Source organism: Haliotis asinina, chromosome 1, assembly GCF_037392515.1.
Source record: "Haliotis asinina isolate JCU_RB_2024 chromosome 1, JCU_Hal_asi_v2, whole genome shotgun sequence".
NCBI lineage: Eukaryota > Metazoa > Mollusca > Gastropoda > Lepetellida > Haliotidae > Haliotis > Haliotis asinina.
Genome location: NC_090280.1, coordinates 63,305,262 through 63,319,962, shown reverse-complemented (window position 1 = coordinate 63,319,962; position 14,701 = coordinate 63,305,262). Strand labels below are relative to the sequence as shown.

General features: G+C 45.3%; 1 protein-coding gene across 2 annotated transcripts in view; it reads left to right on the top strand.

Annotated features, from left to right (window-relative positions):
* Nucleotides 1–14,701, top strand: part of LOC137295851 (equilibrative nucleobase transporter 1-like) — a 40,657-nt gene that overhangs the window by 13,619 nt on the left and 12,337 nt on the right. For both annotated transcript variants that reach the window (XM_067827416.1, XM_067827409.1), the window contains exon 2: nucleotides 11,122–11,263. In XM_067827416.1, the coding sequence (XP_067683517.1) occupies nucleotides 11,194–11,263 (70 nt within the window). In that variant the 5' untranslated portion in view covers nucleotides 11,122–11,193. The remainder of the gene's footprint in view (nucleotides 1–11,121; nucleotides 11,264–14,701) is intronic.

Genomic DNA, 14,701 nt, shown 5'->3' with positions numbered 1-14,701 from the left:
ATTAGCGCTGCAGTCGTCCAGTATAAACAGCGTCGGTTCCCCTTTAAATTTCTTGTGAAGAGCTTTCAACCAGTCCTGCAGGCGTGTTCCAGGGTCGATTTTGTGTACGTCCGGGTCCGTCATCACCCAAGGTCGCGCGTACGTTTTATTCATGCTCAGAGTAGAGCACATGATAACGATGTTATCGAACACATCCTTGTAGTAACCCTCCAACATATCCAACACGAAAACGGTCTTCCCACAGCCAGTCTGCCCGCACACTATGGCGCAGTGTGGGTCAGTGGGCAGTTGGGGGTACCCCCCATCAGTAGATGGCTTGCACGAATCTCCCATTGTCTATATTAAGTTGCGCGTCCATAATAACGTACAGATATAATTTCAACTTACCAGCGGGTTGAGCCTTCTTAGTAATCTGGATGGTTATCGCTTCGCTGCCGTTATCTATACGGCGCCCGCTACCGTGCAGTTTATCATCATCCGTGGATCGCATGTCCAACCATAGGGCGTACTTGGTGGTCAGGTATTCACCGATCTGCACGGAGCCGAGGTCCAGGTCCTTTGTTATATCATGTGGGGCTCCCCCCACTGTCCCTGGTAGCTTTTTTATCTCATCCCACTGCTGGTGTGGTCTCATACCATGACTGAACAGCTGGTTGGGCACGCCCTCGATGGTCACTTCCACCTTTTCAATCTCGGGGTTGAAAAACTTCTCGCTGTCCCTCCAGAATGGCTCGTAATCCTCCACGGGGACGACCAGGATACCTTTCATCGATCGCGCCGGCACGTTCAGGTTGATATTCCACACAGTGTCGCTCTTATCTCGCACGACTGATCTATGCCTCAGTACGAGATCGTACAGGATAGCCATCTTCCCAGAGTACTGGCTTCGAACCTGCCTGGCCAGCTCCGGGCTAGTGACCATGTCGAACTCCAGAGAGATGTTGTCTATGGCATAACTAGCCTCATCACCGTTCGGCGTACGCACTACTTTGCTATAGTCGTTAAACGTGAGCTCGTATTCGAGCCTATCACCCAGCGCGGCCTGGTAAAACGGCGCGTGCCCCGTGAGCAACTCGAAGTCGAGCGGCACGCAGAATCGATTCCCGTATGCTCGAGCGATGGCCTTTTCACCGTCCGATAGCTTGTCTAGCTGGTCTGTCGTGAAGGCATACCCTATGCGCGACCGGGTTGATTTGCTGATGCCCTGGTACACATCATTGACTCGTTCTCCCTCGCTTTTCCAGAGATCCCCGTAGCAGTGAAACACGTCGCTGTCGTCGATACTCAGCACCTCGTTACCGCTGATCTTGACGGTCGTTTTCTTGATGATAGCTCGACCCACGTTCCGCACTAGCTCGCGTTTGTCGTTGTCGGAGGTCAATGTGATATTGAACGCCAGTCGAACAGTGCCTGGTACAATGAGGTCATTCTCACCAAGGTTTGGAAATCTAACCAGCAGAGTTTGATTCTGGTCTATCTTGCTGGGATTGTTGGTGATAGTCACCGACTGGCGCACGGCTCTGGCACCTAGTGGCTCTCTCAATCTTCTGAAAGGATCTAATTTTCTGCCGTACATTGTTATATAAAGGAAATATATTTTTAATACTAATGGCTGAAGACATAGATAAGACGGAGATGTGGGACGATAGTGCCCAGGCATTCAATGATGACCAGGAGACCTCATTCAGTACTAGCCTACAGCCGGCTTTCGACGAACTCATTAAGGGCGCCGTCGACGGATTTTATGATGGTTTAAAAAAGGATAAACATTACGTAGAGCCATTGGGGCGAGACTATAAAAAGTTTACCCTCAGAAATGGCACGCTGCGTTTGAAGGCTCGCCCGGATGCCGAACTCATGAATAAACACACGAGAAAACCGCTTGCCTTAAAAACATTGGAAGGTAAATATAAAATTGACTTTATCCGCGATGAACTAGGTTTCAGAGATTACACGGGCGTGCTACCTAAGATTCCTCCGAAGGTAGTTCAAAGTCTGGAAGGCATCAGGGACGCCCCATCGGATCAAAACATGACTTATGATATTAAAAAGGTGTTGGCCGACTACGAGAACAAGCACTTCCCGGGTCTCGAATTTACCTTTCGGGAACTGCGGGGGTTGGACCTGTTGATGCAAACCATTCGTGGTCAGCTCTGGAAAAGCACGGCCAAAATGAGTGAGATAGACGACCACATCGCCTATGAAAAGAAAAAACTCGGTGAAACTGAGGACGAGTCTATGAAAGCCACCATCGAGGAACGAATACGTAATTTGGAAGATGAAAGGCAGACCTGGTTGGAGACAGCGTCCGGCTACAAAGAAAAGCTTAGATCCCAGGTCAGCCGTGTGCGGGAAACCATCAATCAAGTCCTCCACCGAGACACCACGTTAGCAGACAGGATTCGGATATTGTTCCGGGAGCAAGGGATCACCATCGCCAGTATTCTGACTGCATTGGGTTTCATCATATCAACCCTGGTGGTGTCACTGACAGGGGATACTGTGGGGCCTGCCGGCGGCGGAGTTCCCCCCACACCTGCCGGCGGTGTTAAAGACTGGATAAAAAAACTCGGGGAACACCTAGCTAAACTGGCTGGTAAAGCCGCTGAAGCCCTTCCCGGCATCCTGGGTAGCATCGTCTCGTGGTTGTTGGGTGCTCTGGCTAAAACTGCCATGTGGTTCAGTCAAAACCTGTGGGCAGCCATCGTCGCCGTGGCGGGTCTGGTGTACGTAGCGGCTAAGAAATTTTTAACCAAATAAGTCCCAAAGCTACCCCACCAACCACCAGGGCCGTTTTATTATCAATATGATTGGTGGCCTGAATATGGGGGTGTGTGGGGGGTACCTCCACATGAACTTTAGGCTCCGGGGGTGGCGCCACTATACCCGTTTCACGTGGTGGGATGTGTGGGATATAGGGGGTGTTAATATCGGGGTTGATACCCAACTTTTGATCCGCCGTGGCTATGACTATTTTGTTGTTATAACCCACCACTTTTTTTACTCTCAGTTGCATATCACTCGGAGCCATGTACAGCCCCACGCCGAACACGTAATTGACTTTTGATCTGGCGTATTCTAACACGTTTTGGTAACGGTCGATGGCCCGCGGGAGATCAACTGGAGAATTGATAGCATCCTCAACGTTGGAAACGAACTGTTTCTGAGCGTCGTAAGCAGTTCCCTTACCGAGGATGTTGGAACGCGTCATCGACTGCGCACCCAACAGCGCCCACACGTACGTTCGAATCGAGTCGTTCAAGCGTATTGTACCAGCACGAGTGAATTCTTTCGATGTTTTTGAGATCATTTTAGTCCAGGCTGTGGCTGCATCAGGATTGGTTTGCTTTATACAGCTGACATGGATCTTTGCATTCGTTGTGGGGCCTGTAAATGTATGATGGTTTGGGTTGTATGAACCATCTTTAGAACCGGCTATATATGTTTCGGACCTGTAGAAGTACACGTAAACTATACCGAGACCATGGTTCACACCAGGAAGGCGAAAGTCTTTATTCGTTGGAATCTCAAACTCCCCACAAACACGTTCATAAGCACGTTTATCATAGGGGTTATTCGTCATACTCCACGCTTTATCTTGGGGAAGAGGAGCACTTATTTCCTTCAATATTCGTCTCGTTTGATAATAAATATGAAACAAAATAACCGCCTTACTCAGTTCGTCTATACCGTAGTCTAGTGTCACACCCGACCCTGTCGTCGCACACCACACAGCAAAGTTGAGTTGGTTCTGCCAAAACTGCATTGGGTTTTGATTCCAGTTTACCACCGCCTGCGCGTTATTAACGGACACGATATAGTTTTCAAAGATATTAATAAAGGTTGCTTTAAACCCCGTACTACCTACCACCACGATTTTCAAGTGTGCTAAGTCCATATTATAATATATAAATTATATATTATAATATGTACATAACACTTCCAGGAATAACGAGCGGTGAGGCCGTTCAGCTGACGCACGCGATCGATAACACGTCAGGTCAACTCGAAGTCGCACTCTGCGATATCACCTACCTACCGCAATGGACTAACATCAACGCCAGCAACAATAAGCTGTTCGTCAGTGGAACTCGCAGTCAGATAACTGACGGCTACTACAGCGTGTGCTCTCTAAACGAGGTCTTCAAACCCCTGGGAGCCGAACTCAAGATGAACGACTCAAACGGCACAGTGGTGTTAATCAACAACGGAAGAAACCCCTTGAGGCTCGGCCGACCATTAGCGAGGATACTCGGTATGTCTCCTGACGAGATAAAACCAACAACAACCGTCACAGGCACGAAGTTACCCGACCTAGTACCGTACCGAGAGCTGTACATTCATCTCGGTCAGGTGAGCACAACGTACAACATTCAAGGAGGTCACCCTTCCACTATACTGAGAGCAGTGCCGGTGAAAACTGAGAAATACAACGACGGTAGAACCGAGTCGTTTTCACCACGGCAGTATAAGAGATTAACCCAGGGCAACATACCTGAGCTGATAATATCGGTGTTAGATATAAATCATAATCCTGTAAATATAGGATACCTCAGCTTAACGCTTCATGTAAAATGACCAGCGCACAAGGGCCCGGAGTGAAAAAATGCGTCAATATCGGGATCTCCGACCTTGGAGACACGCGCGGTTTCGACGCTCCCGGAGTAGATGGTAAATCGTACGCCTTGCAACTGAAAAACAACATTTACAAACGCGTTGAAGTCTCCGGTGGAACCCTAAGTGATATAGTAGATACCACAAGAGCAACAGTCAACACTAAGTACGCCCTTGTCAACACCGGTGATAACTGGATAATATACCCATCGTTCGGGGGTAAACTGTTCGACTTAGACGATGTTGAGAGCACTACCGTCGCCCGAAACAAGCCATATATGCTCGTCTTCACCGAAGATGACAAGTGGGTGTTGTTACCCGATAACGACTGGTTTCTCAATATTAGGCTCGGCTCCCCTTACGTGTTTACTGATAACAAAGACAACCACCTAAACAAAGTCGTGAACAATGGAACCCTGCTCGTGGCTTATGTCCCAACTCAGAGACGTAGCGTAGTCGTCAGCCCACTCAACACTATGGCAGCCCACATGCTATCGAGTAAACTGACCATGCAAAACGTGACATTGCAGTTGGTGTCTGAATTCGAAGGCGTGGTCAAGATACTAGAGAGTCTACCGGCAAACTCAACACTGATCATCAAAGTCTACCTAGGGGAACCATCGGGGAATGATGTCGAGATCGTGAAGGGGATCAAACTCGGGTGGGTGAAACGACACCAGTATCAAGTTTGCAACGTTTACGTGCGGGTGGGTGTTGGAGCCGACACCAGTCTGGAGGGGGTCAACGTGATCGTGGAAAACAAGATATCACTAACCAAGATCTTCCTGCCTGACAACATACACTTCATGGGTATGAAGTTAACCCCTGAATTATTATCAAAAAACCAGTTGGAAATTATATCGTAATAGTATAATAATGACCAGTCATCCCAACACTACGCTTAACGACCTAGGAGATACGGAGGGTTTCGATCAGCCTGGTGAGGAAGATGAATTATACATCCTGCACTTCAAAGACAACGTGTACAGACTGGTGTCGTTATCAGATTTAAAAGAGCCCAAATGGCTGATCAACTTAACACTCGCCTCACCTTATATCACATTAGACGCAGATATGGGGTATACCACTAAGATTAGGAACAACGGTATCTGGCCCGGGGATTTCATTCCGGAGAGGGAATTACGCATGATAACTATTTGGGACAGGAAAAAAAATGGGTTAAGTGCTAGGTCAAACAATAAATTAACATTTAGTAATCCTGAAAGAATATTAGTCCCTTTCACACTCATCATAGAAGTCTTCTTTGGTTTAGACAATGAAAACACCTCAAGAGTACACCAAATTTTACCCGGGGTGTCAATACACTGGTCTAACGAACACATGCACCAATATTGTCGTATTATTATACAACAGGATACCACCTGGGATTCTATAAACCGCTTAATAAACCTCAGTGGGGTTTTTATTACAACAGGAAAGTCTATTAGCCTCTCACCTATTATCATTGGTAATGATCTATCCCTTGTAGACTTCAAATACATTGATAGACTTTTAACTGAAACCCAATTAAAATATCTTTCAAAATATATATTATAGGATGGGTCTGTACCCAGTCGTAGAGGAAGTAGCGAAGACGCTGGAAACCGTAGATGGGTTCCGCTTGAGGCAGTTATGTGATGTGAAACGTCAACTAGAACAAGACCGTGACACGCGGAAAGCACTATGTAAGAAGTACAATAGAGCTTTCAATATCGTGGACGGGGCTGACACTACCCTTATGGCAACCAGCATGGGACTAGGGGCGGCAGGTGTTGGGTTGTTAGCTACCATCGTGGCCGCACCTATAGTGCTAGGTATTGAAATAACCTGGGGTTGATACCCAACTTTTGATCCGCCGTGGCTATGACTATTTTGTTGTTATAACCCACCACTTTTTTTACTCTCAGTTGCATATCACTCGGAGCCATGTACAGCCCCACGCCGAACACGTAATTGACTTTTGATCTGGCGTATTCTAACACGTTTTGGTAACGGTCGATGGCCCGCGGGAGATCAACTGGAGAATTGATAGCATCCTCAACGTTGGAAACGAACTGTTTCTGAGCGTCGTAAGCAGTTCCCTTACCGAGGATGTTGGAACGCGTCATCGACTGCGCACCCAACAGCGCCCACACGTACGTTCGAATCGAGTCGTTCAAGCGTATTGTACCAGCACGAGTGAATTCTTTCGATGTTTTTGAGATCATTTTAGTCCAGGCTGTGGCTGCATCAGGATTGGTTTGCTTTATACAGCTGACATGGATCTTTGCATTCGTTGTGGGGCCTGTAAATGTATGATGGTTTGGGTTGTATGAATCATCTTTAGAACCGGCTATATATGTTTCGGACCTGTAGAAGTACACGTAAACTATACCGAGACCATGGTTCACACCAGGAAGGCGAAAGTCTTTATTCGTTGGAATCTCAAACTCCCCACAAACACGTTCATAAGCACGTTTATCATAGGGGTTATTCGTCATACTCCACGCTTTATCTTGGGGAAGAGGAGCACTTATTTCCTTCAATATTCGTCTCGTTTGATAATAAATATGAAACAAAATAACCGCCTTACTCAGTTCGTCTATACCGTAGTCTAGTGTCACACCCGACCCTGTCGTCGCACACCACACAGCAAAGTTGAGTTGGTTCTGCCAAAACTGCATTGGGTTTTGATTCCAGTTTACCACCGCCTGCGCGTTATTAACGGACACGATATAGTTTTCAAAGATATTAATAAAGGTTGCTTTAAACCCCGTACTACCTACCACCACGATTTTCAAGTGTGCTAAGTCCATATTATAATATATAAATTATATATTATAATATGTACATAACACTTCCAGGAATAACGAGCGGTGAGGCCGTTCAGCTGACGCACGCGATCGATAACACGTCAGGTCAACTCGAAGTCGCACTCTGCGATATCACCTACCTACCGCAATGGACTAACATCAACCCCAGCAACAATAAGCTGTTCGTCAGTGGAACTCGCAGTCAGATAACTGACGGCTACTACAGCGTGTGCTCTCTAAACGAGGTCTTCAAACCCCTGGGAGCCGAACTCAAGATGAACGACTCAAACGGCACAGTGGTGTTAATCAACAACGGAAGAAACCCCTTGAGGCTCGGCCGACCATTAGCGAGGATACTCGGTATGTCTCCTGACGAGATAAAACCAACAACAACCGTCACAGGCACGAAGTTACCCGACCTAGTACCGTACCGAGAGCTGTACATTCATCTCGGTCAGGTGAGCACAACGTACAACATTCAAGGAGGTCACCCTTCCACTATACTGAGAGCAGTGCCGGTGAAAACTGAGAAATACAACGACGGTAGAACCGAGTCGTTTTCACCACGGCAGTATAAGAGATTAACCCAGGGCAACATACCTGAGCTGATAATATCGGTGTTAGATATAAATCATAATCCTGTAAATATAGGATACCTCAGCTTAATGCTTCATGTAAAATGACCAGCGCACAAGGGCCCGGAGTGAAAAAATGCGTCAATATCGGGATCTCCGACCTTGGAGACACGCGCGGTTTCGACGCTCCCGGAGTAGATGGTAAATCGTACGCCTTGCAACTGAAAAACAACATTTACAAACGCGTTGAAGTCTCCGGTGGAACCCTAAGTGATATAGTAGATACCACAAGAGCAACAGTCAACACTAAGTACGCCCTTGTCAACACCGGTGATAACTGGATAATATACCCATCGTTCGGGGGTAAACTGTTCGACTTAGACGATGTTGAGAGCACTACCGTCGCCCGAAACAAGCCATATATGCTCGTCTTCACCGAAGATGACAAGTGGGTGTTGTTACCCGATAACGACTGGTTTCTCAATATTAGGCTCGGCTCCCCTTACGTGTTTACTGATAACAAAGACAACCACCTAAACAAAGTCGTGAACAATGGAACCCTGCTCGTGGCTTATGTCCCAACTCAGAGACGTAGCGTAGTCGTCAGCCCACTCAACACTATGGCAGCCCACATGCTATCGAGTAAACTGACCATGCAAAACGTGACATTGCAGTTGGTGTCTGAATTCGAAGGCGTGGTCAAGATACTAGAGAGTCTACCGGCAAACTCAACACTGATCATCAAAGTCTACCTAGGGGAACCATCGGGGAATGATGTCGAGATCGTGAAGGGGATCAAACTCGGGTGGGTGAAACGACACCAGTATCAAGTTTGCAACGTTTACGTGCGGGTGGGTGTTGGAGCCGACACCAGTCTGGAGGGGGTCAACGTGATCGTGGAAAACAAGATATCACTAACCAAGATCTTCCTGCCTGACAACATACACTTCATGGGTATGAAGTTAACCCCTGAATTATTATCAAAAAACCAGTTGGAAATTATATCGTAATAGTATAATAATGACCAGTCATCCCAACACTACGCTTAACGACCTAGGAGATACGGAGGGTTTCGATCAGCCTGGTGAGGAAGATGAATTATACATCCTGCACTTCAAAGACAACGTGTACAGACTGGTGTCGTTATCAGATTTAAAAGAGCCCAAATGGCTGATCAACTTAACACTCGCCTCACCTTATATCACATTAGACGCAGATATGGGGTATACCACTAAGATTAGGAACAACGGTATCTGGCCCGGGGATTTCATTCCGGAGAGGGAATTACGCATGATAACTATTTGGGACAGGAAAAAAAATGGGTTAAGTGCTAGGTCAAACAATAAATTAACATTTAGTAATCCTGAAAGAATATTAGTCCCTTTCACACTCATCATAGAAGTCTTCTTTGGTTTAGACAATGAAAACACCTCAAGAGTACACCAAATTTTACCCGGGGTGTCAATACACTGGTCTAACGAACACATGCACCAATATTGTCGTATTATTATACAACAGGATACCACCTGGGATTCTATAAACCGCTTAATAAACCTCAGTGGGGTTTTTATTACAACAGGAAAGTCTATTAGCCTCTCACCTATTATCATTGGTAATGATCTATCCCTTGTAGACTTCAAATACATTGATAGACTTTTAACTGAAACCCAATTAAAATATCTTTCAAAATATATATTATAGGATGGGTCTGTACCCAGTCGTAGAGGAAGTAGCGAAGACGCTGGAAACCGTAGATGGGTTCCGCTTGAGGCAGTTATGTGATGTGAAACGTCAACTAGAACAAGACCGTGACACGCGGAAAGCACTATGTAAGAAGTACAATAGAGCTTTCAATATCGTGGACGGGGCTGACACTACCCTTATGGCAACCAGCATGGGACTAGGGGCGGCAGGTGTTGGGTTGTTAGCTACCATCGTGGCCGCACCTATAGTGCTAGGTATTGAAATAACAGCTGGGGTGGCAGGGTTGGCAGGGTTGGCGCTTAAGTTAGTATCACGCAGACTGCATCGTAAGGCATTGAAACACGACGAGATCAGGGTTCTGGCCGAAGCAAAGCTCAACACAGTGAGTGAGCGTATTTCCACGGCACTCTCTGACAGTAAGATCTCAGAAGAGGAGTTTCGTTCAATCCTCTCTGAACTCACAAAATATAACGGAATGAAACAAGATATTCGGTCCAAGTCTCGTAAGTCTGCTATCAGCGAGGACGAGAAAAAAAAGTACATAGAACAGGGGATACAAAAAGCCCAGCAAGCCTTTATTACGAACACCAAAGTGATCGTAGGCGGTTCACATTAAACTGTTTCATCGATATAAACGTGTATTGATCGTACCGTACGGCACAGTGTTACCTCCAACACACGTTAAGTAGTAGGGGTAATAATAGCAAGAGCTAAGGGCCCAACCAAAGCCTTATTTAGTAAATAAGGCTTTGTAGAGACTTTTCTTGAAAGTGTTTTAAAACCCCCATTGTATATACTACTGAAGGTCCATGGTCCACCTTGCTGACTTTGTTATGTCTTCAGTCATGTGTGGAGGTGTCCACCCTCAGATCAAAAGGTCTGTGGTCCAACTTGCTGTCAGTGATACGTCTTTGGTCATCTGAAGAAGGTTTCCAATCACGTATCTGAGGGTCCATGGTCCACCTTGCTGACATTGTTATATCTTTGGTCATGTGGAGATGGTGTCTAACTTTAGACCAGAAGGTCAATGGTCCAACTGATGACAGTAGCATGTCTTATGTCATGTGTGGAGGTGTCCGACCTTGGATCTGAATGTCCATGGTTTAGCTTGCTGACAGTCATACATCTTTGGTCATGTGGTAAAGGTGTCTGACATTGGATGAGAAGGTCCATTGTTCCAATTCCTGCACATGACCTGGAAATGTTATGGCTATTTAAGTAACAGTACACACTCTCGGGATAGATTCATTAACAAATCATGATACCAGTGTGTAAACATGTGAATAGTCAAATTACATAGGCTCCTGATAATTATTCTGATAATGTTGTCAGTATTGTCAGACAGACATGTCTTGAATATGCTGCAAAACCTGTTTGCTCGAGGTCAATATTTATTTGTCCATGAATAACAACTGCCCATTTGCTTTGCAAACCAGATAACCTCGGCTTCCTTCAATCAAGTGACACAGATATGGGCTAATATCGTGCAAATGCTGACTGAAGTTTGAATGGCGAAGGTACCTCCTCTCAACATACTGGTCGTGGTATGGGGCTTCTTAGAAATCTTGCTGTTTGCAGGTATGATCATACTGTTAGAGACTAAAATGTCATCATGTATTGTCACAGTGTTAATCTTTGATATGGCTGAGTGCAAGAACTCATCACTTATCTTAACCTCACACATCTGTGGAGTGTGTTAGTGTGGTAGCTTGCATCTTGAGATGAAAGTTAGCTTGGGGTCATCAGAATGAGGGCTGCCCCATAATCTTATCTGTTTACCATCTGACAAGTGTTTAATCATTTCTGAATGCATGTCACAGTGACTTTCAGGTAGTTTTTGCCACAGGGTGTGTACAGATATCCTGCATTTGGGAGATCAGGTTAAGTTTAGATGTCATATTGTCCAGTGTGCTGACCTCAGGTTAGGTGTGTATGTCATATTGTCTGGTGTGTTGACCTCAGGGTTGGCATATATGTGATACTGTCATGTGCTTTGACCTCTGGGTTAGTATGTATGCGATAGTGTCCAGGTGGTCAATAAGTGGGTAGTTGTATACTTATCTCGTACATCACATGAATGTTCTATCACATTGACCTGGGCAATACTGACTTGACCTGAGATTCTAAGGATTTAATTGGATAACCGGTGAGCTCTCAAGTAGGTCATGTTGTGATGGAACTACTTTCTCAGTCTTTTCAAACACATGAATTAATTATGATTAATCTAATGCAGAAAACGAGAGGAAAAACAACAGTGTCTATGAACTTAATTAACAATCCTCGCTCAGGGCTAACTCAGATATGCTGTTTTATTGAAGTGTCTGATAAACAGTCAAATGACGGTTTGCATGTGGATTAAATATGTTCTTGATTTAATTACATCTGTGATAAGCATAAACCAAATGGGGCATTTCTACTACCAATATAAGTTTGATCAGTACATCCAGATGAAACTGACTAGTCATACCACATTCCAGATGCAATGTGGGAATGTAAACATTGTGAACATTGCAGTGTTGTGTACAACTGTGAGTCAAACTGAGACATTTTATCCAAGTAAAACATCAACTATGTTTCCACCAGTGATGTTAGTCAGGTAAAGGAATTGCCGACCAAGACATGAGGTACTACAGAGTAGTTTACTGTAGGAGATTGAGCGAGGTGATGACAACTGACATGCACTGGTGATGAGGAGGCAGATGAGAATGGTGTCATGACATCATGCAAAATTCTTCCACAAAATCTTGATGAAACTGATTTCAGTTTGAAAGCACAAAGACCTGTGAAGGTTCAGGTTAGAACTGATCTTCAGTAATCCATGGGTGGTCAGGCTTGCTGTGACTTGGTTGACACATAGCATCGTACCCCAACTGCACAGATCGATGCGCATGCTGTTGATCACTGGATTGTCTGGTCCACACTCGATTATTTACTGAACATCGCCATATAGCTTGAATATTATTGTTGAATGCAGCATATACCTCAACTCACTCACTTACTCACGCATTGAAAGTATATAAATAACAAAAATATGCTGTTTTATCAATTTTATGCAGGGAAGAAGTGGGTAATAAATAAAGGACACTCTCGATCTGATTACTTGTGAATTTTATGAAACTTGTGACCTTCCTATGGTCCTGTGTGATATATGTGGTAGTGGATAAGCTGAGGTAGCTCTACGAACATCTTAAACCCATTCTTAACACCTTGGCTACGATCTAAGTTAAGAATTCTTAGGGCTATGAAAGTTTTGAGAGTAAGGGCCCAGTATCTTGATCTCAGGTTAAGTATGTATGTAATATTGTCAACTGTGCTGATCTCAGTGTTTGTTTATATGTGAAATTGTCCTGTATTTTGATCTCAGAGTTTGGTATATATACTGAACATCATTGAAAACGCACCACCCCTAAAATTGTGGATTTCTAAGAGCAGAAGTGAGCAATCTATGTAAATTTTACATATTTGTGTAGACCAATGTTTGATAAAGAAAAGAAGCAAAAACCAATCAAGCAAAACAGTGAAGATTTAATGCAGCTGACAATGAAATAAAGATGGGGTCAAAATGGAAAGTCAGTAGCGTGTATGACCCCCGTTAGCAGCAACACAAGCTGTGCAACGTCCCCTCATTGAACGGATAAGTCTCTGAATAAAGTCCTGAGGCACTGCATTCCACTCTTGCTGCAAGGCATTGTCGAGTTCCCCAAGGTTGTTGATCTGCGGACGACGTGCGAGGCGTTGGCCGATGTAATCCCACAAGTGTTCGATGGGTGACAAATCTGGTGACAATGCAGGCCAATGAAGTAGAGGAATGTTGTTGTTAGCCAGATACTGTATCAAAACACGTGCAGTGTGGGTTCGTGCATTGTCATGTTGAAATGTGTGCAGATCTTGATGCTGGTGAAAGAAGGGAACGACGTTGTTCTGAAGAATGTTGTCACGGTAGTAAACGGCATTCACTCTGCCACGACAAACAATCAGAGCGGTTCTGTGGTGATAACTTATCCCTCCCCACACCATAATGCTGCCTCCACCCCACCGATCGGTTTGCACAACACAATCCTGATGATAACATTCACCCCATCGACGCCATACCCGTAGACGCCCGTCAGCATTTCGCAAGTGAAAACGCGACTCGTCGGAGAACACCACACCATGCCAATGTCGTAACAACCACACACGATGCTGTTCAGCCCATTGTCGGCGTTCACGGCGATGCCTGTCAGTCAGGATGGGTCCAACGTAAGGGCGTCGACAACGTAACCCTGCCGCACGGAGACGGCGTCGGACGGTGGAAGCGCTGATCAAACCACGTCGACCCTGGACAGCGTTGGCGGTTCTGGCAGCGGGCAAGGTTCGATCCCGAATATGGCGCCGTACAATGTCTCGATCTTGACGAGGGGTGGTAACACGTGCCTGACCTGGGCGTTGCCGGTCCCTGCTGGTTCCTGTTTGTTGGTATCTGTTAGCAAGCCTCAGAATGGTCGAATGATGACACCCAAATCGTCGTGCAATGTTTCTGCTTGAAGCGCCGACCTGCAACATACCCAAGGCCTGTTCTCGTTCCTCTGGTGACAATCTTGGCATGGCGAAAAAACTTTACTTACGAAAGTACTGCGAAAATGGGAACGGTTTTGTGCCGAAGGTCATTTATACCCCTGAACAGCATGCTTTCTGCATGCAATTTGTGCCCTTCGTGTGTGATGTGCATGAATTTTGTTGTTTTCATGTGATGTGTTTGATGATGTGTTCGAACGATCCGTTTTTTACTGTAGAGCGTTATTTACGATCTAGTTTGTTATTATCAAAATTCCCACCATTAATTTTCCATTTCCAAAAGATTCTATTATTATATTGCCTTATTTCAAAATTTGCAGGTGGTGCGTTTTCAATGATGTTCAGTATATATCATATTGTGCAGTGTTGTGACTTCAGGTTAAGTATATATGTAATATTGTCCAGTGTTTTGACAAGGTTGGTATGTATGTGATATTTTCCTCTGTGTTGACCTTATGCTAA